The following is a 25016-nucleotide window of genomic DNA, read 5'->3' as shown; positions in this document are numbered from 1 at the left end:
AAGACAGCACAGCATGTTCAACATGTAATGTAACTAACTCCTCGGCTCCAAACTCAGAGCCATGATGGATAAAACAGAAAAAAGGAAAGCAAGGGACAGAGGGAGCCTCAAAACCAAATTAAATAGCTCTGTGGACCAGCAACAAAGCAGGAGGCAGAGTAATGAGTGGGGTTACAGCGTTCCTGGGACCTGAGCTCCTATCAGATAACTGAGACTGAAAGCACTTTCTGAGATGAGAAAGTAAAGCCTGGCCCCCATTTGAGAGGGGCTCACACGAGTACCTCAATATGGAAGGACACGGCCGAAAACCACTGTGGCTGCTGCCTGGGGCTGGGGCAGTGGTGGCCTCGTGTGAACAAGCATTTCAGGAAAAAAAGAGGCCTGATTTGTAAGGTTTACTAATTTCCACAGTGTAAACATTCTCCTTATGGCCAATTTCAAATTACCAACGTATGGCATTGAACCAGAAGTGGGAAGAGCTGTCCAGTAGCTCACCATTATATGGTGTCTCCACCAAACAGATACAGAAGCTGTGAACAACCTAAGAGCACAGATGATAGCAATACCTAGCAAGCTAATTAGAAAATGGTAAGTTGAGTATTTATTACCTTTGCTTTTTAACGCAATGGTGACTTTGTAGAATTTAATTTTTAATAATAGCTGTTTATTAATAACGAGCTCACAAAATTCCTTAAAATTTAATAATTGGTTTTCGTGAGCTGGGAGGAGCTGTCTCCAGCACACCACTGGGCGAGGGCTTATCGCAACGGATAGGTCTATGAAGGGAGCAGAGACACAGGCTCAAGCCCAGGAAATGAAACACGTTTCCCCAGTATGACTGTGGGATGAGGGCCCTACAGCATCGGGGCCTGGGCCTGGGGGCCGGGTCGCCTGGGTGGAAGTAACCAGAACCACTGGACAGGGAGAAGTCAGTCAAGAGAGAAGGTGAAAGGAAAAGAAAAAGAAAAAATGCCTTTTACTCAAACTGAACCTGAAATAAAAAATTCCACCACCCATGAAGAAATCTCATGCTAAGTGGACAGTCTACAAACGCTTCAATCAGGAACACGAATCCACTCCAGACAAAATCCATGACAGAACACTGAGAAATATTTGACATATGTTTAGGATATCAAAGTCCTTTAATAAGGACTAATATGTATAGAAAAGAACAACACATTATGACAAAAAACAGGCATGAATTGAACGAGAATAGTTGGTAATGAAAATTTAGAAATGGTGGACATAAAAGACATAACCATCAAAGTTGAAAATGAAACAACTCACAATAAATGGGGTAAATTCTCCTCATACACTGCTGGTGGGAATGCAAACTGGTGCAGCCACTATGGAAAACAGTATGGAGATTCCTCAAAAGATTAAAAATAGAACTACCATACGATCCAGCCATCCCACTACTGGCTATTTATCCAAAGAGCTTGAAGTCAGCAATCCCAAAAGTCCTGTGCACCCCAATGTTCATTGCAGCATTATGTACAACAGCCAAGACGTGGAAGCAACCTAAGTGCCCATCAACAGATGATTGGATAAAGAAGATGTGGTACATATATACAATGGAATACTACTCAGCTGCAAAACAGAACAAAATCATTCCATTTGCAATAACATGGATGGACCTTGAGGGAATTATGTTAAGTGAAATAAGCCAGTTAGAGAAGGATAAGCTCTGTATGACTCCACTCACATGAGGAATTTAAAAATGTGGACTAAGAACAGTTTAGTGGATACCAGGGGAAAGGTGGGGTGGAGGGTGGGCACAAAGGGTGAAGTGGTGCACCTACAACACGAATGACAAACATTAATGTACAACTGAAATTTCACAAGATTGTAACCTATCATTAACTCAATAAAAAAAATAAAAATAAAAAATAAATAAATAAATGGGGTAAATTCTAACTGGATACTAATCAGAGAGGAAAGTAGTGAATTAAAAGGGAGAATTGAGGAAATGAACCAGATGACAACACAGAGACGTAAGAAATATGAACAAGTAGCTCAAAGAGCCCAAAGGATGGACTAAGAGGTATTGATGGTGGTAAAATTAAAAAGTTTATTTTAAAAAGTATAGATAATTTCCAAAAGAACAGAAACGGAATACATGGCTTTCAATCAGCAAAGAGAGAAAAAAATCACAATAACCTAACAAACAAATGATCAAACAAAAATTTTTTAAATGTTACTAAAATGGAATGCAGGCTCTGGTGCAGAGAAACTGGATCACTCTTACAGTGCTAGTGGGAACGTAAAGTGGTGTAGCCACACTGGAAAAGGGTCTGGAAGTTTCTTATAAAAGTAACATGCACTTACTATATGACCTAAATGTCTTGGACTTTTATCCCAGAGAAATGAAAATTTATGTTCACTCAAAGATCTGTACACAGATGGCACAGCAGCTTTACTTGAAATAGCAAGAAATCAGAAACAACCTAAATGTCCTTCGATGGGTGAACGGTTAAACTGGGGTACACTCACACCATGGAATACTACTCAGCAATAAAAAAGGAGTGAACTATTGATACATGGAACAACCTGAATGGATATCAAGGAAATTATGCTGATTAAAACAAGCCAAACTCAAAAGTTTCATACTGTATGATTCCAGTTATATAACTTTCTTAAAATGACAAAATTGTAGCTATGGATGCTAGGATGGGTGTGGCTATAGGAGGGTAGCAGGAGGGATCATTGTGCTGATGGAACTGTTCTGCATTTGACAATGATTCAAAAAGGCGTGAAGGAAACGCGCTCGAGACGTTTACAGCAGCTGCTTCTGGTCAGCAGGACTTGCAGACCCAACAGAGCTCTCCAGACCACAGCCATGCTTTGGGCAGGAACTGAGGCCCCCCATGGGCAGACATGGCCGTCTGCCAGCTGCGGTCCACAGCCAGGGATGGAAGGAAGGTGACCCAGGTTTTGCTACTTCAAACAGCCCAGGGTGGGGAGAAACAGCTATTTCCAGGTACTGTTATTGGGATGCAAACAGATTCAACTCCGTTCACGGGGTAATTTGGCGCTGTCTTCTCACACTTTATTGTGCATTCCCCTTGACCCAACTCCACGATTTTTGTAGAAATTTATCCTCCAGACATACCCAGCGAAGAGTGTGCAGAGGTAGGTGTGTTGTGCCTGTGGGCATAAACACACACAGCACAGTGTTCACCCAGGCACTGTTCCTAACGTTCGTTGACGGGAGACTGGATAAATTATAGTATGTGCATTAAAAACAAGAAATAGATTTACTTGTACCGGCGTTGAAAGGCACCAAATACATTATTAAGTATGAACAGCGAGATGGAACAAAGTGTTGTGCGAGCCTGTTTTTGTAAGATAAAGACAGCATGCGCAGAAGAGGGTGTGCGCGCGTTTGAACCCCCCAGCTGAGTCGGGGGGACTCGTTCACTAAACTGCCACCCCGGTGATTTCACCAGGAGGGTGCCGGGCTAGGACTCGAGAGGGGGCATCGCTTTCTGCTTTCTTATTACTGCAGAGTAATGTTATCAGTGACCGTGAATCGATCTGGTGACCACGAACTAAACGTCAGGGTGACCTGAACAGCACAGAGAAGGCGTGACAGACAGACAGGGGAAAGGATGACAAGGGACGGACGTGCTGCCACTGCAGGGCCCGAGCCGCGTGGTTAGAAAGCTGCAGCTGGAACCAGGGTGGGGTGCCTGATGGGTCCTCGCCACAAACGGAGATGACGAGCTCCGGAACCCTCTGACTGGAGGGCCTTGGAAACGACCTTCCTCCGCTGCCTTCCTGGGGTTTCCTAGCTGTGTGGCCTGTGCCGGCGGAGCCCAAGGGGGGTGCGTGCTATTAGAGCCGCTCGGGGAGCTGCTAACAGCCGTCAGAAAGCACATAGCATTATTATTATTTGGTTTGGTACAAAACTATGTTTATGAAAGTTGGCTCTTGATGCCTAACTCATAGTTGCAAACTACTATTCTGGAAGGAACGTGTGGCAATTTTGAAAGCAGCTCACATTAGCTGTAATTAGCTGTAAAAACTCATTTATGTTTGAATTTCACACCGTATTTGTTGGCATTTGCAGAGACAGGAGCATTAATGGGGACTGTGTGAGTGACCAGGGAATTTTCAGAGCGGATCCCAGTGGACCGTGGACAGCCAGGCTTCTCTGCAACATGAGTGTCCCATCCAGCTCCCTGTTCCAGGTCCCTTAGGACTCACTATGTACTGTCAATGTCCCAAGTCACAAAATACGTGTCCGGATGAGGATTCATACGTTAACAGAGGCGCCTAAAGAGGGCTAGAGATAAAGACGAGAGACGGTCACCAAGCAGAGCCGCTGTGTTCAGAACCTTCTCCCCTCTGGTGAAAGGGATCCCCCTGCCCCGTTACAATTAGGAACCTGACATTCTGGAGTCCTAAACGAGAAACTATGCAAAGACCAAGTGCAAGTTTACAAAGGGACGGGCGGTCGGGCAGGAGGCTGAAGTCTGTCTCAAAAGTAGGCGGATGTGAGGAACTCCCCGCTGTGGCAGGTTCGAGGCTCTGGGATAGTCCTGGTTGGCCCAGTGAAAACCAGAACACGAGGGACGAGACTCGGGCTGCGAAGTGAGGGAGCCTCTCCTCGGGTTGGAACCAGAACCAGAAGCGCCTGGTATTTGGCAGCAGGAGTTGCCGCGTCTACTTGCCGGCCCGTGGGCAGTGCAGGAGCTCCGAACCCTCGTTCTGCTGTCCTGGTCCTGCCTCAAGTAAGTGCAAACACTGAGGCAGGGCGGAACGGGGACGGGCTTGGAAGGAGGGCAGCAGCAGGACACCGGGGACTTCTCGGCCATCATCTCGCTAAATCCTCCCACCGGGCTTACATCCTGGGGACTCGAATCCTCTCCATTTCACAGATGAGGAAGCTGAGGCTTGGGGAAGTTAAGGATCGAAGGCAAAGTTACACAGCTGGAAACCCGACGTCAGAGCCCGAGCTCTCAACCGGCCTTGCAGACTCGGGTTCTGCTCTTTGGGACCTCGGGCAGGGCACTGCCCTTTGTGAGCCTCCATTTCCTCATCTGTAAGATGAACGATGGTAACACTGTCAAATGGCTGCAGAGAGGTTGGAAACGGGGCAAGGAGGCCAGTAGTGAGCGCCCAGAACACGGAGGTGCTCCCCGCCCAAGGGTGCCTCCCAGCAGGGCCCACAGCTCACTGCTGGAGTGGGACACACACACATACACACACACACACACACACGATGTGCTGGCCCTGCAACGTGCAGGTTCTTGTCCCAGTTACGATCCTGCCCCTTTCATGCCAACAGGCCACGAGGACTTGTAAGAAACGTCACCCATCTCGGCTTTCTATGAGCTTTTGATGGGGATGCATCGATTCACGACTCAATGCAGGTAAGGAATGCATTAATAGATCATGGTTTCCCTGAGGGGGATTGATCTCGGTGGTGTTTTCAACAGCTGTGCAGAATTGCCATTCGGGCTGCTCATCAGTCATCTGTGGCCGACATGCCTCTCTGGTTCCTTAATTGAGTATTACATATAGATTGTTTTTGAATTATGAACTGCTGTAAGCAGACGACAAGCATCTTCTTGAATTACCGCCAGAAGAATTCCCAGCAGAGACAGCTCCTGCATCAACAGGATGAATTCGTGCCATTAGCTTCTTATTTATTTTTCTAAGGTATCAAGTCATCAAGACACTATAAAGGCTATTTTTAAGCTGTCTTGATTCAAATTCATTTCAACTCAGTCAGAGCATTGGGATGCAATCTCCGTTATAATTTAATATTCTAATACCGGAAACTTGCATCAAATCAGTCAGGAAATCCGGAGGCACCCCCAGTACATTTTCATATTAAAACCTGGCTTCCACAATGCCTAGGATTACTTAGGCCTGGAAAGCGTCAACAATTTGGAATCGGATAGCTTTTACTTGTATCGTGCTGAGTATACGTTTAGGAAAATGCCATGCGTCTTTACACTGCCGGCTATAACAATGAAAATTGTGTCGTAAATCATTAGTCACATTGATTCTGCCTCAGCGGTGAGGAAAAAATGTGACTCACAGAAAAAGAAAGAAAAGGAAAGGAAGGTAAAAAAAAAAAGAGAGGTTGGTGTGAACACACAGAAAGCAGGAATACATAAGGCCTCCTGCAGGTAAAGAAGTCAGTCAGCAGGCAGCCAAGATGCAGCCTGGAGCCGTGATCGCTGCCAGCGGCCAGGCTGGGATGGCCCTACCCCGAGGCAAAGGGGGAGACAGATGTTTCTGGAGCAGGGCTGGGAGGTGCAGCTGCTGACGGGAGCGGGTAAGGCCCACCTGCCTCGTTCAGTAAGCTGTTCTTCACAACTAAGTTAGGGTTCTGAGCTGCCAATTTGGAACGCTGGATTCCAGCAGACTCAGTCTCGTTGGAATTTCACTGGCGCGCATCTTTCCCAATGCCACTGCCAGGAAACATGTAGAAAGGAAAAGGCTGGCTCCACCTTCTCTGGGCGAGGCAGGTAGCTGCTTCTTCAGCCAGTTTGAGGCAACGAACATTTGCAGAGCCCCCTCCTGTTGGAGCGGCATGGGCCCCCAGATCGACCATTCCCAGCAATCAAGAGCTTAAGGTCTACAGCTCAGTAGTGATGCAGAGCTTTCCTACTAAAACGCAGAAATGGGTTAGCAGTGTCTTATTTACTGAACACTCACTCTGAGCTGAGCACTTCCCACATGTATCCTTTCGGTTAAGCCTCGTAAGGAGGCTTCCCCACGAGGAAGATATTATCCTCCTTTTTACAAGGATGACAGAATGAGACACAGAGAGGTTAAGTAATGTGCCCGGGGTCACACAGCTAGGATTAGTACCTGGATCAGGCTGGCTCAGAAGCGGATGCTCTGATCACCAGCTAAGGGGTACACAGTTCCAAGGATCATGGCACTGCAGGCTCAGGACGAAGGCTTCCTGGAGGGAGAGGCTTTGACCTAAACACATCCTCAGCTTCTTCCCGTTCTTTGCTTGCACCCGCCCTGGGACCTGAAGCAGGATCGTGATTATGGTGGTTGTAATAATAACAGTAATAAGGAATAATGATGGAGTGCTCACTATCTGCCAGACATTGTTCTGAGCACTTGACATGTTTTTAAGCCACTTAATCCCCACAATTTCCCTCTGAAGAAGGCATGGTTATTATCCCAGATTTGCAGATGAGAAAATTGGGGTATAGAGACATTTAGTGGTTTGCCTGACTCAGCCTGTACCTGGCTGGGCTGGGATCTGAAGGCAGGAGTCTGGTTTCAGGCAGCACTCTTAACCAAAACACCTGCAGATTGGAGGTAACATGAAGGCCACTGGGCATGGGCACACGAGCCAAGACCAGGACTCAGGTGTGCCTGGGAAGCAGCAGGCAGTGACAACATCGGCTCCTTCTGACTGGCGCCTACAGGCATCCAACTTTCCTCTCTAGCCTTCTGAATCCTCATGACATCCAACACGGGAGAAATTCTTGTGTATTTTCCAGGAAGTGGATGGCAGTACCAGCACTCCAGGTCAGGTCCTGGCTCAGCTGGAGGGCAGGCAGGCTAGGCCAGCGGGCTGGACTACACCCTGGCTGCAGTGGAAACAGACTTCAGTGCCAGGCTCAGGTTTGTGTCTTCCTTCTCGAGGGAAGCAGCAAAGCATCCCACCACTTCCAGTTTCAGCCTTTCACAGATACAAACCCTCCCATCACCAAATTCCCGTTACCTTGAGTGGGATGTGAAAGACATTTTCATGGGACTTTATTTTTTTTAAAGATTTAATTTTTTTCCTTTTTCTCCCCAAAGCCCCCTGGTACATAGTTGTATATTCTTCGTTGTGGGTCCTTCTAGTTGTGGCAAGTGGGACGCCGCCTCAGCGTGGTTTGATGAGCAGTGCCATGTCCGCGCCCAGGATTCGAACCAACTAAACACTGGGCCGCCTGCAGCGGAGCACGCGAACTTAACCACTCGGCCACGGGGCCAGCCTTCATGGGACTTCTTTTGAGGATCACTTGTAACTTAATTAACCTGGGGTCTGCAAACATTGCCCGTAAAGGGCCAGAGTGCAAATATTTGAGGCCATACGGTCTCTGTCACAACAACTCAATTCTCCTCCTTTGCAGCATGGAAGCAGCCATAGTTCGGTTATGTAAATACGTGGGTGTGGCTGTGACCCAATAAAGCTTTATTTACAAAAACGGGAGGAGGGCCATCCCCAGTAACTGGGGGAAAAGCATACATCTAAGAAATACATTCAGGCGATCAAAGTTCAGCCACGATTTCTCAATGCTTCAAAAACTGGAAGTTTCTGAGCTTCTCACAAATGAAGGAAACAAGAACAAAGGCAAGAGTAATTTGTAGTTTAGTTTATAAAACTATGGATGCCATTTTGACCAGGGGAGGTAAGTATATTTAGAGAACACTGCTTTAATGAACACAAAATTATTCCATAAATAATTACTCAGTTATTCGATAAACAAGAGCATCTATGCTGAGGGTCAGAGAGACCTCTCCGTCCACCTGCGAGTGTCCACATCCTTCCATCTAAAATAGTCGTTCAGATCTGACACATTAAAAAAATTGTTTGCTGACAATTTTTGCTTGAAATTAAGTAGGTAATGGGCTTATAGAGTAAATACACGTACCAATAAGAAACTGAAATTTAATCGGCATACAGTTTACACTCAATAAATATAAACATACGCTGTTAACTTCCTACTTATCCTTTCTAAAGACAATGTAAAGTGGAAAGAGCTCTGAAGAGGCAGTTCAAGAGAAATATGATGTGAGCCTCTTGTGTAGTTTTAAATTTCCTAGTAGCTACATTAAAAAAATAAAAAGTAACACGTAAAATTAATTTTAGTTATGTATTTTATTTAACCCAATATCTAAAATCTTATCACTTCAACATGTAATCAATATATAAAATATTACTAATCTTACAATCTTATTTTCACAGTAAGTCTGGAAAATCCAGAGTGTGTTTTATACGTAGAGCTCCCCTCAGTCTGGACCAGCCACATGTGGCTGGCGGCTGCTATCCTGACCACCACAGCTCTGCAGTGGGGCAGACGTGGATATCCTGTCCCAGCATTGGCACTTTTTCACTGAATAGCCTTAGTTTCATCATCTGTAGAGTGGGGATGATAAGAGCTACCTCGTGAAGCTGCTGCTGTGAGAAACAGCTATATTGTGCCTGGCACATGGTAGGCACTTAATAAATGGAAGCTATTATTATATCAATTAACTAAAGCATTGAATATTTCTTTCATAGAAGCCTGAATTATTAATACCATATGACAAATACAATGAGGCACTTTCGCAGAGCAAAAATGGTAACTACCCCACATATACAAATAGACAAAAAAAGGCTAGCGCCAGGGTCCACAGCTTTCAAATTTTACGAGGAATATGAACTGCTGAGTCTGAGCATACCTCCCCTCTTTTGGTCCAGCTTAAAGTATAATTGAAGGACCCTAAGCAGCATATTTGATCGATTTTAACATATGTACGAACCTGGAAGCCATCACCAAGGTCAAGATCATGAACACGTCTATCACTCCCCAAAGTTTCCTCGCGCTCCTTCAGAGTCGCTCTCTCTCCATCCCTGTCCCAGGCGGCCACCGACTCGCTTTCTGCTCCTACGCATTAATTTGCACTTCACAGAAACGGAATCAGACAGTGTGCCCACTTTTTTTGGTCTGGCTTCTTTCACTCAGCATGATTTTGAAACATTTCATGGAAGGATCATGAAGGCACAATTTTGAAAGATTCATCCACGTTGATGCATCAACAGTTCGTCCTTTTTATTGCTAAGTAATATTCCATTGTACAGATAGCCTGTAATTTGTTTATCAAGTGTTGAGTACACTGGGGTTGTTTCCAGAACTGGCTCAGCAATTTTGGTGAAAACTGACCATTTACGTTTGGGTCTATTTCTCTTCCACCGATCTATTTGTTTCTTTTAATACCAAATGCCAGAAAGTTTTGATCACTGGAGGTTTACAGTTAGTCTTGAAGTCCAATAAGGTAGGTCTTTCAATTTTGTTCTTCTTTTGCAAAATTGTTTGGCTATTATAGGTAACTTCCATTTCCACAGAAATTTTAGAATCTGCTTGCAGATTTCTATCCAGAGGAAGACTGCAGGAATTCTGATTGGTACTATTTTTAGCTCTTCAACCTTTCTAAAATGGATTGGTATTACGTTGACCTATAGGTCATTTGGGCAAAATGCCAACTTAACAACAGTCTTTCAGTCCATGAACATGGTCTACCTTCCCACCCACCCGCTTAGGTCTTTTCTGATTACTCTCAGCAATGTTCTGTAGTTCTCAGGGCAGAGGTCTTCACGTCCTTGGTTATTCCTAGGTATTTTATGTTTTGTGGTGCTACTACAAATTGAATTCTTTTTATAATTTCACTTGACAGTGGTTTGCTGCTGGTATCTAAGAATACACTTGATTTCTGTCTATGAACCTGATACCCTGAGACCTTGCTAAATTCACTTGTTAGTTCTCGTAACTGTTTTACAGGTTCCTGGGATTTTCTAAGTAAACAGTCATATCATCTGGAAACGGGAACAGTTTCACTTCTTCTTTTCTGACCTTTATGCTTTGTCTCGTTTTCTGTAAAGGCTAGAACCGCCAATATACCGTGAAACAGGAGTGGTGAAAGCAGCTCTTTCCTTATTCCTGATCTTGGGGGAAAAGTTTGGTCTTTCATATTCCCATAGCTTAGACTTTGTCAAATTATCCTTCAGAAAATGACCAATTTAAATTCCCACCAAGCGTGTGAGAGTTTGGTTGCTGAGATTTCATTCCTTGGCGGTCTTACAAGGGGGAGCCTTGCAAAGATTAAAAGGGAGACTGCCCAGGACCACAGACAATATGTTTCTGTTTATCCAGAAACTCTGAGTAAGGCCACCCTTCCTGTTCTTTTATCAGGCTGGATAATCCCCATCATCTTACTCTTACAGGAGCCATTTCACACAATTCCCCCCATGGACGTCCGTGTCCTGGGCAGGTCCCTTTACAGGCTGCTGCGTCCATCCTCCGGTGGCTGGGAGGGCTGGCTGCTAAGGGCTCACAGCTGCCCTTCTCCTGAGTCCTGAATGACTGAACCAGAGCCGCCTGGCTCAGAGGGTACCTCCTCTTGGTGGGGCATGGCCAACGACCTAACAACATGAGGGTGCAAAAGGTGAGCTCCCAGACCATGTACCGTATGAGTCCATTTATATGGAATATCCAGAGACAGAAACATCCAGAGACAGAAAGTAGATTTCTAGGGCAGGGAGGGAAGGAAGGGGTTGGAAGGAAATGGGGGAGTGACAGCTAAAGGGCACAAGGTTTCTTTGTAGGGTCATGAAAATGTTCTAAAGTCGACTATGGGGATGGATACACACCTCTGTGAATCGACTGAACACCGCTGAATCGTATACTTTCCATAAGTGAATTATATGGTATGAGAATAAAGCTGTTACAGAACAAAAAAGGAAAAAAGGGAGTAACGGCCATAATAGCAAGAGCTATCATTTGCTCAAGATCTGCTGTGGGTCAGGCACTGTGAACGCGCCGCATTCCATGTATTATTTTTCATTCTTCAACGTTTCTACAATGGATTACTGTCCTCGGGGGTTGGAGGGGCTGGCCCCCTGCCTCCAGGCGGGACCACGTCTATGGTGCGATTCGTGCTCTGGGGCTCTGGCTGGATCAGGCTGCAGTCTGACCCCAGCTCAGCAGGTGACCTTGCTCAGCTCTGCTCCTTGCCTTGTCCTACGTTCTCACTTCCCTGTTCTCAAGACCCTCCCTCATGTGTGCTCCAACCCCCGTTTCTGGCTCGGCTTCCAGGGACCCCTGCCTAAGGAGGTCGACTGGACCTCCTGACACCTCTGTTATGCCTGTGTGAGTCGAGGGGCAGCCCCAGGGCCCAGCGGCCACCTGGCTTCCCACAGCCCCGCCCACTTTAAAAACAACAAAGACTTTCTATCAGAGCTTCAGCCTGTTCTTTTCAGTCGTTTCTACATTTTTCCCCCACTACTTATCTTTATTGTTCTTTTGCCTTCAAAGGTAATGCATGCTCTAGGAGAGCAGTTGAACAAACTGTGGTACGCACGCTGCAGCTGTAAAGGAGGAGGAGGATCTCCATCAATTGATACAGAAGGAATGCCAAGAAAAATCACGGGACCAAAGTGCGAAAACGCATATACAGGATTCATGCAACTTACCCCCAAACAAATCAGAAAAATATATATATTTGCAATATCTCCCACAAATAATAAAAAAAATAAAGCAACTGGGGTAAAGTGCCAGCTAAATCTGGGCAAAGGGTATACAGGTATTCTTTTTACTTACAACTTTTCTGTAAGCTTGACAATATTTCTGAATAAGACGTTAAAAGAACAAAGAAAGGAATGCTTGCTAAAAATAAAATCAAATGTTATAAAAACACAGAGCATAAAAAAAGGAGGGGGAGGGGAATCTCTCTTCCCATTTTAGGAGTTCAGTGTGTATTGTCCAGATAACTGGAATGTGTATACTAATAATACAGATATTAGAGAGAGGTCTATAGTAATACACAGAAGGACCTAGCCCCCCACTTCCAGAAAAACTGGCCATGAAAAACCCTGTGAATTGCAGTGGAGCATTGTCTGACGTGGCACTAGGTGAGGGCACGGTGCAGAAAGACCAGGCAGGGTTCCGCTCTGCCGTCACACGGTCGGTAGGACTCGGAATCCACTCAATGGCACTGACAGCAACAGAGAAACACACATATATACACAGACATATAATTACACAAACATGGAATATGCTATCCGTGGGCCTGCAACTTGTTTTCATTCATTCAACGCTGTATCTTTTACGTGTTCCACTCAGGAAATCTCTATCTCAGAGCTACCCTATAAAATCCTGAAAACTATGTTTCTGGCATATCAAATCTAGGCTGTCAGATGATTCTGTACTTTTCACTGGGAGGTCAGGTGGGTTTCAGAGCCTTTCAGCCGTCCAGGGACTGCTCAGGTACATGGGGACACTCAGAGTTAGTGCAGCTTCTCGAGCCCTGGGGACCTGGGGCAGCAAGCGCTCCTGGGAGGAAGGAGTCTCTGCCCAGGTCTGCGGCTGGGCCTCAGGGCAGGCGCCCATCTGTCCCTGTCCGCTGCAGGAGCATCAGCACAAGAAGAGACTGTCCCAGGTTACAGAGCTCCCACCCACGCAAGCAGCCCTGCCTCGGCGGGACCTGACCTGGGGCGAGGGGCGCAGAATCTCCTACAGGAGCTGAGTCTCTACTGACGGGCGTGAGCAGCCACAGGATGCTGCTGACATCCTCATTACCATGGGACCAGGTGCTCCTGGGCTGGGCCACTGCTGGACACTGGCTTTGTGCCTCCCATTCTCTCGTGGACACTATGTAACACGCCAACATCTGGTCACCCGGGCATTTGTTCAGATGTCTGGTCCACGCGATGTGAAACACCTGGCTCGTCTTAAGGTTTCACACCCTCCTCTTGGGATTCTCTTTTTCTTTTTTTTTTTTCATGTTTTGCTTGCGTAGGAAGTAATGGCCCAATAACCAATTGAAATGACCGTCACCCAAGGCCAACTCATACTCTATAACCAGAAGAGATTTCTTCTTTTTAAGATTTTTCCCCCCAATTTCCTCCCCTAAAAAAAAAAAAAAAAGCCATGTAAATTACACTTTTCTTGCCTCACCTCAGTAACAATCAACAAAAATTATATTCTTCCTTTTTCAAGGCTCTGAATGGAAACTACAAGAAGGTGGAAGAGAGGGCCGAAACCACAATTCTCGATGGCAGAGAAGTGGCTCAGAGAACACCAAGGGCCTGTGCATTTTCAGCGTGGTCAGGATGGAAGTGGTTCTGTGGCAAAAGCCCCAAAGAAGAGCGCACGGGATGAGATTCACTGGCCAGTTATGAGCCCAGACCTGGAGGCAGTTGAGAGGGGCCGGTTCCTGTTTATAACAGGACGTTTCCTCTCCCACCCACCGCACCCCACCAAGAGTTATAAAGGACACGATCCTGGGGAAAGGGCGGTGCTGCTAGGAAGTCATTCCTCTCCAGGGCCTGGAGGTACCCGGCGGTCCTCCCAAAGCCCAGGGAGCACGGCTGCAGGAGAGCATCGCGGCCCACCCCGGACTCAAGCATTAATTATGCTCCTGCAACCTTCAGACTCATTGCCCCCTAGTCTTTTCTATATGGGAGGCTATGCTCAACTTTTTAATATTCCCTTCCTGATGACTTGGAAATTCAAACCCCGTGTGGAATATGCAAGGGGAGAGCTGTATTTTATCAATCCTACCATTTGGTTGCCAGAAAGGCAGTTTGGGGTGGGGGTCTGGGGACACGGGGCTTGAACCTCAGTCTGCCACCGCCAAGCTGTGTGAGCCTGGCAAGGCCCTCAACCTCTCTGAGCCTCAGTTCCCCTAGTTGGAAGGTAGGACTAACATCAACCACCTCTAGGGTGGCTTCGAAGATCAAGTGAGACTCAGAGCCAAAGTCACATGGCTGGAAGCTGCCTGTGACGCACTCAGGCGGCGCTCAATAATTATACCTTCCTCTCATCCTTTTCTAAGTATCTGATCAGAAGATCCTTTTTTTATTTGCACAAATGACATCTTTTTCGCTATGCATAATTTCCCCTTTAATTTTAAAAGAAGACGGCAGGCTTGCATGTGAGATGGAGTGCGGGGCACACATTAAGGTTTCAATCCAGAACGGACAATTTTCTAGATTTCCATTACCCGGTTTCCATGCCCTATCTTAAACACAGCTGTCAGGACAAGAGGTTCATTAAAAAGATTGTTTTGACTGACGGCATGTTCGTGTATCAAATTGGAAATCCATCCAAAAATACTCAAGGGAGGTAGACAGAGGTGGTGGCAAGCCACGGAAGCAAGATGTTTTACAGTGTTGAGATGACATTTGCTAGGGAAAAGATGCTCTAGCCCCGACGCCGGGCTGTTCTGTGGCTCTGGCCTCAGCCTGTACTCCGCCCTGCGTCTTGAATGCCCTTCCTGCCCACATCTGCCTGATGAGCTCTGTTCTGCATCCTTCAGGAGCCTGCTCACTCCTCTCCTCTGGGAAAACCTCCCTGGACAAGCTGGACCAGGTTGATTCTCCTTCTTCCTGTTCTTTGCACATTCCTCCACTTTTGTCCTGTGATTTCCTGTTCCCACCTTGGTGTCCCCAACTGGTCTATGAGGACAGAAACCAAATCTATTTAACTGAATATCCATGCCCAGAATGAACAGAATAGAAGACTGCTGGATAAATGGATGGATAGTGAATGAATACATGAATATCTGGCAACTCATAAGCTGTATTTTAGTAGGTGTCCTGAAGGAGAAACTCAAACCTCCCCTCTTTGCCAATATTATCTAAGGAAAAGAATAATTCCGGTGTTTTCTGGTATCACAAAAGAATTACCATGTTCCTTATAAAAGGAGGTCTGATGTTACTCACAAGAGGGGGGAAGACAGAGACAGTGGAATGAGCACTGATTTTGAATCCTGTCTGTTACTTACAGGCCACATGACAAGCTAACTTTACCTCCCTGAACAGCCATTTCCTCGATTTCAAAAAGGGGTTGACGACAGATCCCTCATCAAGTTGTTGTGAGTTTCAGAGATGATGTGTTTAACCTTTAACCCCCCAACACAGGCGCACGATTGCACACGGGAGACAGTGCTTTTTGGCCCTGTTTTTGAAATAACGTGTGATCGTGGGGGTTTTTCTTCCTTGTCCTGGAAGACAATGCTGGTTGCTCCCAATATCCATGCCCTTCCTTTTTGTCTTTGCTAAAAGAATCCCGATTTTGTTCTGGGATACGTCCTGCTCTTTACCCCAGAAACAGGACCGAGGCAGCTGTGGCAATTCTCTTCCTACCGCCACCTACACGCTGGGAAAGGGTCTGTGGCCCAGGTCTGGAAACAGGGCTGTGGGAGGACCCCAGCTGAGGGGTCCTGGGGAAGGTTTTCTTTCTTTTACAAAGTTCATTTTCTGCCTCTGGGGTTGTCAGTCTGAATGTGATGTCCAGAACTACGTGTACCTGAGAAGGCCCACCCTAAGGAAAGGGCCTCACGGGGCAGGGTGTGCGTGGAGCAGAATCAAGATCAACGCAAGACCCTGGTCCCTGAGTCACCGGGCCGAGAGCCTCCACTGCTCCCTGCCTTCTGTTTGCACACAATGATAAACCTCCTTGTTCTCTGAGCCAGGCGGGTCAGAGTTTCTGGTTATGCATAGCCAAAAGGAACTAATACTACCCTACACTTTTTAAAACAGAAACTCTCTTTTTTGCATGACCAATAAGCTATTTTTGACCACTGGCTAAGTCCGCCTTTGGAAGCTCTTACAGGATAATTGAGTTCACCTCCCTCCAAGAGGTCCCCAGAAGGTTCCTCACAGGGTGGGGCTCAGGAGGACTCCAAGGGAGGGTTTCTGGTCAGTGATGTGGACATCCTTCCTACTGCTTGTGAACTTGCTTTTCCAGGCATCGTGCATCAACAGGCCCGAGGCTTGGATCCAGGGCAGTGCCGGCCCAGAGGAGGGGCAGGGGGCTCGGGAACCTTAGGCCACGACTGTATGGCAACTCAAGTGAAAAATAGACAACACGCACAAGGCAGAGTGAGTTACTAAAACACCTGAAACGTGGTCAACTGAAAACAAAGAAATAAAATCTTTTCCTCGCCTCGATTTTAGCCTTTCATTTGCGGCTAGGAGAGATGAAGTGTGGAAAATGACAAGTGGCGTAATTTTTTGAAAAGAATTGATGGCTCTGTAACTGTTATCCTGAAATACAACTGTCAGCAGTCATCGATCTTGAGTCCCTAGACCAGGGGTCGGCAAACCACAGCCTGCTGTCTGTTTGCTTATAAGGCGTGTGAGCTAAGAATGCTTCTCACATGTGTAAACGGCTATGTTCAGGTTTATGCAGGCACCTAGATAATAGCCTGGATTTTGCCTCTTGGCTCACAAAGCCTAAAATATTTACTACCTGGCCCTTTACGCAAACAGTCTGCCAACCCCTGACCTGGACTTCCTTGTAGGGATTCTTTCTATTATTCTTTTTTCATTTTTTGAAAAACTTAGAGGATTAGATGAGTACAAAAGGTAGTATAACAATTATATTCGTACCACCCACAGATAACAAATATTGACATCTTGTAAGATCTGCTTTCACAGTTTTTAAGAAAGCAAAAAATATAATTATGTAATTTGTATACGATTATAGCCCAAGTCTCCTTTGACAACCCCCTGTGGTATCAGAGGCACTTGGCTTTACCTTTATAAGGAATGGACACCTTTGCAGAGGGTCAGTGACCTCAGCGAGACAGGAAACAGGGACACTGACCACAATGCTTCCCTGGGCTGATGGATCAATCACCCAAAAAAGGATTTCTTTCTCTGAAAGCGGTCTTTGCCATGATACCTAGGCTTGCCACAGAGTAGGCAACCCCCAAATCTACTGAATTAATTGAATGGGTGCCCCCAAAGCAAATACTTGATGGAGTGATTTCATGAAGACACAGCCTGAATGACAGGATGTTATGAATTAAAGTACAGAAAGGAAGCAAAAGAAAGAATGAAGGAAGAAGAAAGGAAGGAAAAAGGTAGGAGGGATAAAATGTCCCTGATATGGAGGCCATCCATGGCAACAGGTATCATGCAATTCAAAAGCTCTTAAGGGCAAGCACACCCCTATCAAACAGGAGCCGGCAAATACCTACACATTTCAAATATGAATTATGGAGGGAGGAATTTAAACAGTAAAAAAAACTCTCTCAAGTTTCATGGGGTGCCCACTCTAGATTTCTACATTGACTATAATACTCTAGTTCCTTCCCCAACTTTTCCCCCAGACCCTGTGCTTTGAGGGTAGGACCGATGCTTCCTCATTTTTGTTCCTCCGGTTTCCAAATGCAGGAAACACGTGCGACAGGTGTTCACAAATACACAGATGAACGTAACAAGAAGCAAAAGGGCCAGTCCCAGCGCCAAGAGCGCCAGCACTCTTCCAGCAGAAGGCTGAACCTCTTCAGCAAAACATGACCCTCAGTCGCATTGGGCCTTATCAAGACCGATTTCAGGCTCTCGTTTCACAAAGTTTAAAATGTGCAAGCATTTTTTATCGTAAGAGATTTGGGCCTGTTTGTGCACAAAGAAGTTTATGACAGTAGTATTTGTTACAGAGAAAAAGTAGAAACAACTTAAATGTCTAATAATGGCAAAAGAGTTCAATGGACATGGTGTCCATGTAGCACAAAATACCTGTGGTTTGGGGAACATTTTTAATGACAGGAGATAATACTGTGTATGACATAATCTTACGCTTCTAACACGTTCGTATGATATGATCCCAGCTGTATGAAAAGAAGGAACTTTCTAATAACAAGAAAACGTCAATGAATCACTTACTTATAAACCAAGGCCCAACTCAAAACCCCTCAATGGGTGCAACCAGGCAGAGCCACCTCTGGGTTAAATCACAAAACATACTAAAGATGCAGGATTTCATAAAGCCGACAAAAGTGACACTGGGGGACTGCTGGAATTACTGGGGAAGTCGGCAACATATAAGGTTCCGGCAGAGTAAACACACACACGTTAGTTTCCACAAAGGGCAATAAGTGGGTTACTGACAGATTTGGAAAGAGACCCTTAGGAAAACTGATGAACCTGAAAATATTTTTCTCTCTTACAGAAATGACCCTCAATGATGCTGCTGCCAGGGTCAAATGTAAAGTACATGCTGCCGTCAAACAATTATTTTAGACAATTTGGGCAAGGAAACCAAGCCGACACTTGATTCGTTCTTTGTTCACTCTAAGAGTTGGTACATATTTGCAATGACAATGAACACTTTCTCAAATACAAGTTGAAACAGATGACTGCCATAATTTGTCTCTTTTCTGAAGATAATGTCTCAAACCAACCTTTACTTTTATTTTATCACTATTTTCTACAAGCTACAGTCCTCAGTTTTTAAGCGAGTTTTTCTGGTGCCCATAATCCCCAGATAAGAGCCCACCTGAATTTGTACCCCTGGGGGGCTGACTGAAGAGTCTGTAGGGGTGGGTACATATTCTTCCTTGTTTCAAGAAAAACACCAAAAACAGCATCTTTGTCCGCAGAATGCGCAATTCACACACTCAAGATGAAAGGATGAGCTGAGAGGCCTACAGCGAAACAAAACTTGCTGCTCGCTGAGGCCGGAAGGGAATTTCATGCCCTGACTGGACTCCCTGGACCCTCACTCAGCAGACCCCCTCAGACATCCCCACTCTAAGCCTCCATGGGGGCTGGACCAGCTCCTTCCCTGAGGCAGCCCCCTAAGAAGGGCAGGTGGAAAGTGGACGTGGTGGGTGAGCAGGTGGGACCTGCCGCAGCTCAAGCTGGCCTGGCTCCTCTCATCCTGCTGTCAACGCCCATGCCCACTGCGCACGCTACTCATTATCCCGACAGCACGGCAAGGTGGTAAGAGGCCAGGCCCTAGGGCCAGAGTCCTTGCACCGAGCCCAGCTCTGCCACTTCCCAGCTGTGTGAAGCTGAGCAAGCCGACTGGTCTCTCTGTGCCTTGGTTTCCTTGTCTATAACATGAGACAATAGCACCTGTAGTAAAGTATTTAATATGTGTTAATTATTATTGTATTAATGTAATGTTAATTGTGTTTTAAATGGCTTATGGAGTAAAACTGATACTCGAAGAAGCTGGTTACCCTGTGGCTTCTAGCACCCTTTGGTGGCACAACAGGGGGCTCTCTCCGGGACATGGGACCCCAGCATGCTGGGCAGAGGAGTAGAAGAAAAGAACATGGTCAGAAAGACTTGGGTTCCAGTTCTGGCAATACTCCAGCAACCCAGCAATGGGTCAGAGGTATGGACTCATGGAAAAAGAGGAAATATGTTCCTTACACATCAATTTATCTAATGTGAAGTCATTTAAAATATTTTTATAAGATAATAATGACAGTAAGATGGATATGAATAGCACTACCATTAGTGAGCACTCACCAGGAGCCAGACACATGTCAATGTGTTGGATATCCTCCTCTGAGCCCCACAAAACCCTGCCATCTTACTATCCTGCCTCACACCTCTGTGACCTGAACAGGAGATTCAGCCTCCAGGACTTAGTTTGCTCGTCAGTAAAAGGGACAGAACGCCAAGACCATGTAGGGCTGCTGTGGCGGCTGTGGTGGCAATGAGGCAGCCACTGACAAGAACGTGAGTAATAACAAAACTGAACGTGAGCCACGGCTCTCCAGAAGCTTGTCAATCTTTTGCCTTTTTCAGGAGCAAAACTGTTTTGTTAGGTATCTCCCTTGGGTGGTACCACGGAGGAAGTGAGGTTACGGTCCCCTGAGCGATACAGAAGCGCAGACCTTGAGGCCCCGCCCAGGCAGGGCGGCCCAGTGGGAGGCTCGTGGCTAAGGCGGCAGCACCTAGCCCAGACCTGGCCCTTCTCCCTGGGCAACCGGACTGCAGGGAGCTCCTCACCCGGACTTCAACGGCGTGTAGGACAGTGCCTCCTGTAAAGGACACGTGTAAGAAAAACTCTTGTCTTTCCTCTTTTGTGTCAATAATCCAAATTTAAAATGGGCTCGGGAGCAAGAGAGCAATGCGATTTTTCAACAAGATTTTTAACTTTTAGTTTGAGAGTGATCTCCAAAACAGAGAAGGAACTGAGTCAGTTTTGTTCATTCCTGTCCTCAGTGCCTAGCACAGGGCCCATGCTATTTGTTGAGTGAATAAATGTTGACTTAACTTCGGGAACCCGCACACACATTTAAACACGCCAGGTTCTCGATTTATAAATATTTACCATCAGGACTTGATTTTAACTTTAATTAGCCCAACTGTTAAGGATACCTCCAAAGTGAGAAACGTAATCCATCACTTCACACCAGATGTAGCTTCCGCAGTTGGTCTTTTCTCTAGGTTTATAGTGAATGAAACACAGACGTCAATGACTAAAGTGATGTTTTATGGTGAATTAATCAAAACATAAAACAGACCAAACCTGGGAAAAATGAGTTCAGGATCAAATATCTATTAAGGAAGATGCCTTAAGCTGTTATGCCCCTACAAACTCTGGATTCTACGGATGCTTAAAAAAACTGTGAGTTCTCACTTAAAAGTTGGTCAAAAAAAGAATCGCTAAGATAGTTGTTTAAACAGAGGACATCAGAAGATCACTGCCATTGTCTTGGGGACACATTTGCTAGATTCAGAAAAATCTATGAAATTATGCATTCAAAGGTGTGTTTATTTAACACATTAATTGATGAGGTATACACTTTAAAAAAACAGATTTAGAGTCAAATTCTATCACTAAATGCCATAGGAATTTTCCATCCAGTTTAGCGCTTCCTAATCTTTTAAACTAATACCCCCTTTTGATAAAACTAAAAGTAACATTCCTCGTCTACTCTGAAAAATCTCAGACTCCCCGAGACACAGTCTATCTTCCTGCATATCCCAGGAGCCAAGAGGTTTTTTGTCTACCTTCACTTCCTATAGTTCGTATTGTGAAAAGAGTTGCTAATTGCTTCCTTTTTCCATTTGTAAAGTTATGCTAGCAAACTGCAAGCATATCCCCAAATTCGACATGCCTCTCCTGACCTGGAGATTCTGAGGTACAGCCTGGCAAGCAGGTCCTCCCCCTCTCCTGGCAGCACCCCAAGGGTGAGAAGCACCGTTGTGGCTACAGGGTAAAACCAGACCCCAACCAAAGCAGATTGCCCGCCGTGGGCTCACAACACGGTCCAGGGTCATCTGACATCATACAACCCTTGATCAAGCACACATGACGAGCCAGGCATGCTTTTATACGTGCCTCTCTTTATTTGATTCTCACACCAACCCAATTAGGCTGGGATGAATACATCCAACACGTGAGGACATGAAGGCAGAAAGCTGTTCGCAGCTTACATGAAGCCATTGACTAGGGAAGGAGGACCAAATGATTTGAACCTGGTGTGTCCAAAGCCAAAAGGCTGTCTGCTCACCCGTGATGTCATATGGCCTCACCCATCCCACTGGTGTGAACGCTTCACCCCTGAGCGACCTCACAAGTTCTGCATCACTTGCATACTAGCCGCACTATTACTCGCCTAATATTTTTCTTTAAAGTGATGAGCTAGTTATATTCTTTCTAACACACGTTAAAGTAAACACTCAGGGATTAGATTTTAAGTGCCACCATGTACCCTGCCCCATCACATCAATGGCCTCCAGTGGAATGCGCCTCGCCAGGCACGCCCTCCATGAGGCCTCTGAGGCTCGATCTGGGGAGACCCTCGAGTGAGTCAGGCAGGCGTCAGAGTGGGGTCACCAGAAGCATCCTGGAATTAGATGTATGTACACTGCGTAGAGAGCAAGAGTGTCACACCGTAACGGGAATACGTCTCTAAGCCAAGGGTGGGCAAACCATGACCTGCATGCCCACCCATATTTTTGTAAATAAAGTTTTATTGGAACACAGCTGTGCAATGCGCTTATGTATCATCTGTGGCTGCTTTCATGCTACAAAGGCAGAACTGAGTCATCACTACAGACTATAGCCCAAAATGTATACATTTCCCATCCCAAAGTCAGTTGGTAAACACCAATCCATAGGTAATACAGACATTACCTATGATTCTACTGATAAAGAGATTTGAACCAAGTTTAATTCAATTCCATTTAACCAATATTTACTTAGGGGCTACTCTGTGACAGTCTTGGCTAGCGGCTGGGCCTACAGAGGTGAACAAAGGTGGGACCCCATTTCCTAAAGGAATCAGGACGTAAACAAATAATTTCAATACAACGCAAGTAAGATATTAGAGTGGGAACTGATGTTTTATTTCCCTATAAAGTGGAAACCTAACCTTTTTGTTCTTTACATTTTGAAATTCAAAAGCCATAAAAGCATGGACTAAGATCTCTCTCTCCAGTTTTATTAAAAAAGCATAAATACTGGAGATGAAACTATAATTCTGTGAAATTACTTATTAGCTTTTGCAGGAAAGATCAACTTACTGGAATTTTTCATAATTGCCAAACTTGCTCTGGGCTCTCTACTACGCAGTTCTAATCTCTCTGTTGAGAATGGGAAAAAGAAAAGGTATGGAGACATCAAGAGAAACAGGGTCAGTTAAAGAGCTAGACTTTCGTTTTTTAAGATTGAGTTTTTAAATTAGAATCCACATTAACTAGGTCACATATTAACTTTTTGCCGAAAAAGACATGAGGGATGGAGACGATGGTCAGGTTCAACCAAGATTTCATTATCTATTATCTGTCTTTGCAACTCCAACTAGCGATCAGGTGAATTAAGGGAAAACCAATTTCTACATCCCTTGGATGTGATGAAATTGATTATCCTCCGGCAGAGCAAAAGAAGACAGAGAATGACGGGGCCACTTCACATCTGTGCCTCTGTCCTGCCCCGGTAACTGTGTATTTGTACTGGCTATTGACAACATTTCTGTGTCATACAAAGAAGGCTTTTTATTGAGCTTCAAAAGTAGAAACAGAATGTATCCGTTTCTAGGGAAACCTGCAGGCTTTGATTCCCAGAACTCAGCCCTGCAGACACCGTGGCCCATTGTATAGTAACACCCCACCTCCTCACTTACTTCATCCCATTTAAAAAATTAATGCAACAATGTGAGATGATTGTTGATGTTCTTTATCAAATCATTTATTCATCCCACACAATGATTCAGAATTATTCATTAAGCTTGCTGGAAGGAAGCTGGGTTTTACCTCCATGGTGGTTCAAGGAGGGATGTGCTCTTTAAAAGGATATTTTATAACAACACAATTATCATAATTAAAAGCTACCCTGATATTCTGATGAGCTTTTGACATATTTTTGAGCACTGGCATTTTAGCACAAGGAGATAAATGAGACTGAAATAGTATTAGGGAGTAACATTGCCACGGGGGAAAGCTGGAGGCAGTGTTAAATACCATCTGCCACCGTCACCCCCAATTCTATCACGGTCTTTAAGTTAACGAATTTTACAAAATGTCACTTGAACTTCTGGCTTTCTAAAAGGAGTTCAAATTACACTGGCACGACCGGAAGCAATCTTCTGCACGACTGAGTCACGGGCGCACGCACTCTCCACGAGAGCCCACCTACCCGGGCTTCCAAACCAAGCAGCTCACTCAGCCGGGCCCTGAGCTGTGTCCACCCCAGATCCGGGCTCTTCCTGACGTTGCCCGCAGTCTGTTGTGTGTTTGAAAGGCCGTTAAGCAGAGGGCCCGGTTAGCCAAGACACTGAAACTGACAGGTGACTGCAGGAAGGGCATGCATCTCTCTGGTTTTCCCTGGTTAAACAGGTTTAGGTCAAGATCCTAAGGCCAGTGGCCAAGAAGAGGACGCCTTTTTATCCGTGAACTTGGTGCCTCGTGGGAATAGTGGGGGGCCACTTGGGAAGAGAGAAATCAACCACTGCATGAACCTGAAAAACCAGCACGTGGATCAGAGCAGGGAGACACACAAGTGGCTTTACCCAAGACCGAAGGACTTCGAGGCTGTGTGCTTGTGCTGACACTCAGAACACACCAGGGAAAGGCTGTGCCCGGGAGTTCCCTGGGGAGCCTGACCTGGTCTACTCTGTGCCTGGCAAACAGCGGGTGCTAAACAAAGAAGTGAGCTGTGGCAGGCGGCTGCTGAGGGAAGGAGCCTGAGTTAGAGTTTGAGTCCTGCATTCATCCCACAAATGCCGATGCGGCGTTTACTATGAGCTAAGACCTGAGCCAGGCCTCCCAAATGCAGAGATGACTAGAACAGCGTCCCTGTGCTCAAGGAGCTGGGAGTCTAGTGGGGAACTCAGACAAGTCAACACTCACAAATCCGCTGGGATCACGGAAAGCTGAGGAAGAACCCGGGGGGAGGCAGAGCTGCGGGGGGCACCTCAGACACAAGGTGTCAAAGGTGAGTAGGTGTTGGCCAGGTGACATGGAAAAGGCACAGAAGATGGGGAAGGGCAAGGAGCTGGCCTGATTCTGGGGGTGAAGGGGGCCT

General features: G+C 45.9%; 2 protein-coding genes across 7 annotated transcripts in view; one reads left to right on the top strand and one right to left on the bottom strand.

Moving 5' to 3' along the window:
• The window catches only part of SNX29 (sorting nexin 29), a 590085-nt gene extending 577816 nt beyond the window's left edge, over positions 1-12269 (top strand). The window contains exon 21 of the mRNA XM_070568519.1: positions 12048-12269. Within this exon, the coding sequence (XP_070424620.1) occupies positions 12048-12051 (4 nt within the window). The 3' untranslated portion in view covers positions 12052-12269. The remainder of the gene's footprint in view (positions 1-12047) is intronic.
• Positions 1-25016, bottom strand: part of CPPED1 (calcineurin like phosphoesterase domain containing 1) — a 103504-nt gene that overhangs the window by 2614 nt on the left and 75874 nt on the right. For 2 of the 6 annotated variants that reach the window (XM_070568529.1, XM_070568528.1), the window contains one exon: positions 2048-5615. The exons of 3 other annotated variants lie outside the window; for them this stretch is intronic. In XM_070568529.1, coding sequence (XP_070424630.1) covers positions 5542-5615 — 74 coding nt within the window. In that variant the 3' untranslated portion in view covers positions 2048-5541. Of the gene's footprint in view, positions 1-2047; positions 5616-25016 lie in introns of those variants that run through there. One more of the 6 variants, XR_011524903.1, reaches the window with a different exon arrangement.

The sequence above is a fragment of the Equus przewalskii genome, chromosome 12, assembly GCF_037783145.1.
Source record: "Equus przewalskii isolate Varuska chromosome 12, EquPr2, whole genome shotgun sequence".
NCBI lineage: Eukaryota > Metazoa > Chordata > Mammalia > Perissodactyla > Equidae > Equus > Equus przewalskii.
The sequence above is the reverse complement of the archived record's forward strand: the minus strand, read 5'-3'. Positions and strand labels throughout refer to the sequence as shown.